The 6117-nt window shown below is 40.6% G+C and overlaps 1 protein-coding gene across 1 annotated transcript; it reads left to right on the top strand.

The window, feature by feature from the left end:
* Window positions 1–1404: 1404 nt before the first annotated feature.
* On the top strand, window positions 1405–6088 carry tm6sf2a (transmembrane 6 superfamily member 2a). The gene is made up of 10 exons (XM_054626987.1): window positions 1405–1717; window positions 2306–2409; window positions 2496–2593; window positions 2709–2812; window positions 2899–2981; window positions 3064–3188; window positions 3478–3579; window positions 3705–3797; window positions 3892–4011; window positions 4107–6088. The coding sequence occupies exons 1-10, from the start codon at window positions 1626–1628 to the stop codon at window positions 4314–4316; spliced, it is 1131 nt and encodes a 376-aa protein (XP_054482962.1). The 5' UTR covers window positions 1405–1625; the 3' UTR covers window positions 4317–6088.
* Window positions 6089–6117: the final 29 nt, after the last annotated feature.

Genomic DNA, 6117 nt, shown 5'->3' with positions numbered 1-6117 from the left:
ATAAGCAAACATGCAATTTAATGTATTTTCCTGAACTTAAGTTTTAGATAGATCTTAGGCATTACCTGTAAGATGGACCTTCTCTTTCACTTGCAGGATCCATTCAGCTCAGTAAAAATATTAAGTTTGGTTCCAAGTCCTCTCCAGGTGAAACAGAAAGCTGATAAATTGCAAAATCAGACTCAAAAAGCATTAAAAGCGGAACTGCTCTTGCTCGCTAAGCAAAATAAAAACCCTAGACATCCAATAATTAAGTCAGTCCATATTGACTGTGACTCCCTCAGGCTGGGGTGACCAGCTTCTTGGGTTTGTCGTCTTGCTCCAGCAGCCACTTGGAGTAAGCATCACTCAGGATGAAGGCCCAATAGACGATGGTTAAAGAGGTGTTTACAGTCACAATGGCGATGATTAAAGGGTGCAGCATTGCTGCAGACTGGGTGGACTATTTTTAAGAATCTATGTAACCTCAAAAAACTGTGTCTGTTTTGTCTGCTGTGTGGGCGAAGGCTGTCCGTGTGTCTGATTGAATCTCCTCTCTGTACGGTTCTCGTCTATACTCCCCACCCCTCTCTACTCTCTCTTTCCACTGGCCACTAAGTTTCTGTGGCAGCAGCAGCAGCGTAATCCTCTTCAGCCGCTTTGTTACAGAAGATAAAGTTGCATTAGATGTAGGCCTGCTTTTCAAATGATCATCCAGAAGATGTTGATGCATAACGCACAAGCTCATTCTTTACAACATGCAGAAAAGAAGGGGTATGAGACAGTATTTTGAGAAGAAACTGCTCAAGAAATGTAACAATGATTAAAACTGAATAGTAACTGAAAAATAATAATCCTTGTTCTGAACTTTATGTTCTTTCTCTGATATAATCCAGAAACTAATCAAGACTGGAGACATCAGACGGAGGAGTTCTTAATCTTACACCGCACAGGACAGATGGCTCCTCAATCAAGCCCAGGGGCCACAGGACCCCAGACAACAGTGCAACATGTGCAACATGACTCTTCCCCCCCCCCCCTATTACAGACTCCTCTCATCTAACCTACAATTCAAGAACTGGATACAATTAGAAAGCAGAAGCACAAAGGTGTAGGAAAAAGCCATCAAGGAAAGACATTTAAACATGATTAATCCCTCCACAAGGTGGCAGTCGGTACAAGCATACACGGAATGGTGAATGACAACAGAGTGTATGATCTGAATGGTTTACTAGAGGCTCGTGGAATCCTACACCAGATAGGTTGAACTATAATCAGTTGCAGCCAGAAATACCAACGTGCTTGTTTTTTCAAAGACAAATGCACATTTTACTCATTCCGCACGAAGTCCAATATCTGCACTTTGCACAATGTCCCTTTAAAGTTCTCTCATCAGACGGGACACCTCTCCCGTGTTGAACTTTGAGACCTACTAGATAGCAAAGGCATTGGAACGACAGTGTTGTTTCATCAGGGATTAAAAGGCAGTGGGGGTGGCACTCCTTTTAATTATCTCCTTCCCTCAGCGGCAGTGGAGAGGACACTGGCTTCTAACATGCCTCGCTGCACAAACAAGCGTGTTTAGCAGATACTATTTTTATGTGGACATTTATTTCTAAAATAAGTCAAACAATAACGCGTCAACAATGAGGGCACCGCCAGAAGTCTGCGTTTTGTTCCTTTCTCTGTTGGCTCCTGGATTTTTGTACACCATGAACAACATCCCTGCGCTTCAGGAGTAAGTGTGCACTCAATCTAATGACTTTACTCTCATCTTGGCCTGCTGTATGGATGCATGCACAGCAGGCCTAAAGCCGCTGATATTAATAGGTTAATAATGCGGCCCACAGCCTGAGGGAAAAGGAGGTTTGGCGAGTACTTTTACTGTTTAGATTCCTAAAGCTAACACAGAAAACAAATTTAGAAAATGTAAGGAAAATATCATACAATTCTAAATGTAAATGTAGTAACAAAAAAGTTGAGTCAAGAATTTTAACTATATCACACAAATTCATCAGTATTCCTTATTGGTCCCAAGATCAGTGCAATTGATCCATATAGTTGCACTTTTAAAATGAAAGAGATAACAATATTGATTCTTTACTAGCAGGGCCCTTTTGAATCTAATAAAATAATGTTAATGAAGTGGTTTACAACCCGTAATCCTTTATTTCTCACCTCCTTCTTTCTGATTAAAGTATAATCAAGAAGGCAACTTACAGTTATTTTCGTTTACGACTAATCTGCTGATTATTTTCTATGATATGGTCATTTTCTAAACCACAATTTCCAAATTGATGGATGAACTCCCACCATTATTCCTCAGACCTCTTCCTATCCTTGGAATGGGAATGGTCATCCTGGGATTTGTTCTCCTCCTCCTCTTCATCATTGTGCCAAACAAGATGAAAGTGGACCCCTTATTCTATGGTACAACCAGACAAACACACACTTTAACATCTATCAGTGAAATGAAGATGTTGTTTTTTTCACTGTGTCTCTTCGTGTCTGTTCAGTATTTGCACAGTTTTCCTTCACCTGCATGGTGGGCCTGACTAATGCTTTGGAGCAGGATGGGTTCATCTCTGGCTTCATGGGTTTCTACCTAAAAATGGTAAGAGGACCCACACTGAGCTAAACCTTTCCCCTCTCTGCCAGAGACGGCTTCTTATTAATTGTTTGTATTTAAGACTACATTTTAAATTCATCATGTGATGACATCTCCTCAGGGTGAGCCTCATCTGAGTACCGCTTATGCTGTGATGATGTCATACTGGGAAGGCATCATCAACTTTGTCCTCTTCCTCACCATCATCCACCGCATGTTCAAAGGGTAAGTTGTGGCATTACCATCAGAAACCTGTCCGCTGTGTACAGTGATTCCTCTAAATGAGACCTTTTGTTTTTCTGTCCATGCAGGAAGTCCTATCGTAGCCTGGGGCTGCTGTGGGCGGGCTCATCGATCGCCCATCAAATTGTTCACATCCCAGGAGTGGTCATTGGTGAGAGCGGCCTAGATTTGATTCATCACATCCTTAACGCTGTTTGTGTCGGTTTCTATTATTGATCTACGCATTTGTACAGGTAAATACGGGTCTAACATTCGACCAGCCTTTTGGAGGAATGTCCCCTTCTTTTTGGTGCCTTTCTGGGCGGCTTCTGTGCTCTTTAGCCGACCCAGAGAGATTCCAGTCATCCCAGCAGACAAGGTAAATCTCAACAGTTTGGACATTTATGATATTATGTGTTGTTGTGGACCTCTGCCATAGAGGATCAACTAAATTATGCTTATATACTTATAGGATTATATCACAGTCGGACTGATGATAGATTGTGATACTGGCCTGTATTTGTGAAGAAAAATACATTAAATACACAAAGGAAGACAAATATGCATAAAAAATGCACACTATGCAAATCGGCCTATATTTGGTCAGGCTTTAATGACGAAGTAATTTAGGTGATTGAATATTCTACAATTTTTCCTGTGTTGACTAGATTTCAATGGAGCAGAAGAAAGGTCTGCTGTCTCGACCTGTTGACCTGCTTCTATCTATTCTGTTACTTGGAGCAATGGCCTTCTCTGTCTTCAGAGGTTTTGTGAGTAAAACTAAATGGAAGCTTTGGTATCTGTCCAACATTTCTGCTTGTGGATGAACTTCCTGAGACATGAGGTCACTGGGGCAGTATGGATGCTATAACTCACTCCTGCTGCTCTGCTCCAGGTGGTGCTTGAATGCCCTCTGGACGCCTGTTTCACCTACATCTACCAGTACGAGCCCTACCTCAAAGACCCGGTTGGCTTTCCCAGGGTTATGGTCAGTCTGGAGAAAAGCACACAGCATTCAACCAGGTATACTCTATATTCTGGTACAAAATGATACATTATATTTGTGTGCTTCACTCCTGCAGATGCTGGTGTATTTCTTCTATGCTCTGCCTCTGCTGACTGTCTTCATTTACGGTCTGAAAACACCTGGATGCAGCTGGATGTTGGACTGGACCATCTTCTTTGCCGGGGCCATGGCTCAGGTGACTGTGGTTATTTATGTCTTTGCTATTATTTATATTCCTAAAAAAAGGAAAAATACAGCTTAAAAGCTGACTTCCTCCCACTATTCTCTCAGACCCAGTGGTGCCATATCGGAGCATCTCTGCACTCCCGCACTCCCTTCACCTACCGAGTCCCAGCAGACAAATGGTGGCCTGTTATCACCCTAAATGTGCTGCTGGCTGCTGTGCCGGCTCTGCTGGCCCTGCGCTGCTGCACCAACCCTGCTTATTTTATGAAACCTGTTCCCAAGGGACAGACCACCAATGAGAAGAAGAAGAACTAGACCACACAGGAATACTTCAAGCTGAGACATGGTGCATGTTTTCTGGGACATCTCTTTGGCACATAAACTGCATTCAACACAGTTTTCAACCTACAACCCAACGGAAATCTAAAAGCATTACTTTCTGAGTCAACTGTTCAAAATCTGTCACCTCACGCAGCACCAGCACTCCCTGCATGAACTATTGGACTCTGATAAGGAGGCTGTTGATGGAGGTGAGGTCATCAGCTTTCAGGTGACTCATGCAGTTATCCAGTTGGTATCTTACCAAACTAAGACTTTTAACCTGGATCATACAGTTTGGCAACACCGCTAGAAAGTAACAGTCATCATTATGCATCTTTCGATCCAACTCCACAGCTTGAGGTTTACTTTTCTTATGTAAATTGACAGTTTGCATTGTTAAAAAACTGAGTACATTTAAAAGAACAAGACACACTGAATGCTTAAAAGGGCTGAATAACTACAAGTTGCTGATAAGGGAGATAATAGCTGATGCTTTTCAAGTGGAGGATTAGATCAAGGAAAAACTCCACCTGGTGCCTTTTATATTGTATAAAATATTTGTCGATCCAATTCTAAAAGCCCAACGTGACATCCTCAAATTGTTTGTTTTGTCCGACCAACAGTATGAAACCCAATTATATTCAGTTTACAATGATATTAAATGGAGAAAAAGCATAAAATCCTCAAACTTAATTGATTATCTAAATAGTTAATTCCATCAACTAATAGATTAATCGATATCAGCTCTAGTCTTGACTGCATCTCAGTGTTTTTTATGTTTAATGTTCCACTTTATTTTTTACAATAAATATAAATGGATTACTGAATTGGCTTGTTTTGTATTAAAATGGGATACAGAATACCTGAGCCAGGTAATGGGGTCAGTGAATGTCTCAGCTGAAGTCTATCTGCACCTACAAAAGTTGATCATAGATCTGATGTTACAACCCGGTCATATTGAGCCTTATGTCGGATGAGCTGCTGGCTGTGTTCTGCTTTCGGCAAACTGATAAGAGGTGAACCATGGATTTAGGTCAGCCACAACCACACAAATGATCACATGACACGTCGGTGAGCTGTCCATGGCCCCAGGTGTCTTGTTTCCAAAGTGTAATTTTCAAATGGTTTGGTTTTCGCATGGTGGATCAAAAATGTTGTCGGCTGAAATTCCCATTTTATAATTAAAAGTTACACTTTTTAACACATTTTCCCAATATAATGTAGTCATGGCAGAGGAGAATAATAGAAAATTTGCTTTAAGACCATCATGTAGAATAACACTGGGACATGCAAGTGGTTTTAATTGACTTAAACTTGACAAAAATGATGAATGAATTAAACATTAAATAATATCCAGATTACCTGCCTGGATTTAAGACAGGCGTTATGAAAATCATGGCTATGGCCCTATAAATCCAGGTTAAATTGAAGTGAAGAACCATAGATAGATTTCTGTGGTTTAACTTTCAGATTAAAAGTTTGACAAATTTATTTCCAACATGTAACATACGTCAGAAAAAAACTAAGTAAAATTAGCAGGCTTTATAGAAAACTGTCAATAATCACATTCTCATAAACAACGTGAAATAAGTTATCAAAAATGTATCAGAAAACGTTCCGATTGTGGAACAGTGGAACAAACAGTCGCGTACAAGTTGGCTACGTTGAGAAGGAAAACCAAGTTGTTTTACTACTTTAAGCTTGATATAAAAGTTTTAGGGCAGATATCAGGGCACTATTAGTGCAAATTGAACTAAATCCGTTTTGCTGTATAAAATATTGTTGTTATGAGCTT

Source organism: Anoplopoma fimbria, chromosome 3, assembly GCF_027596085.1.
Source record: "Anoplopoma fimbria isolate UVic2021 breed Golden Eagle Sablefish chromosome 3, Afim_UVic_2022, whole genome shotgun sequence".
Classification (NCBI taxonomy): Eukaryota; Metazoa; Chordata; class Actinopteri; order Perciformes; family Anoplopomatidae; genus Anoplopoma; species Anoplopoma fimbria.
Note: the sequence above shows the minus strand (reverse complement) of the source record. Positions and strands in the feature narration are given on the sequence as shown.

Excerpts from the sequence above, each read along its gene's own strand:
- tm6sf2a (XM_054626987.1), top strand. The coding sequence starts at position 1,626 with ATGAGGGCACCGCCAGAAGTCTGCGTTTTGTTCCTTTCTCTGTTGGCT. Across the intron at positions 2,982-3,063 it reads CATCCCAGGAGTGGTCATTG|GTAAATACGGGTCTAACATT; the intron begins GTGAGAGCGGCC and ends GCATTTGTACAG. Across the intron at positions 3,189-3,477 it reads CAGTCATCCCAGCAGACAAG|ATTTCAATGGAGCAGAAGAA; the intron begins GTAAATCTCAAC and ends TGTGTTGACTAG.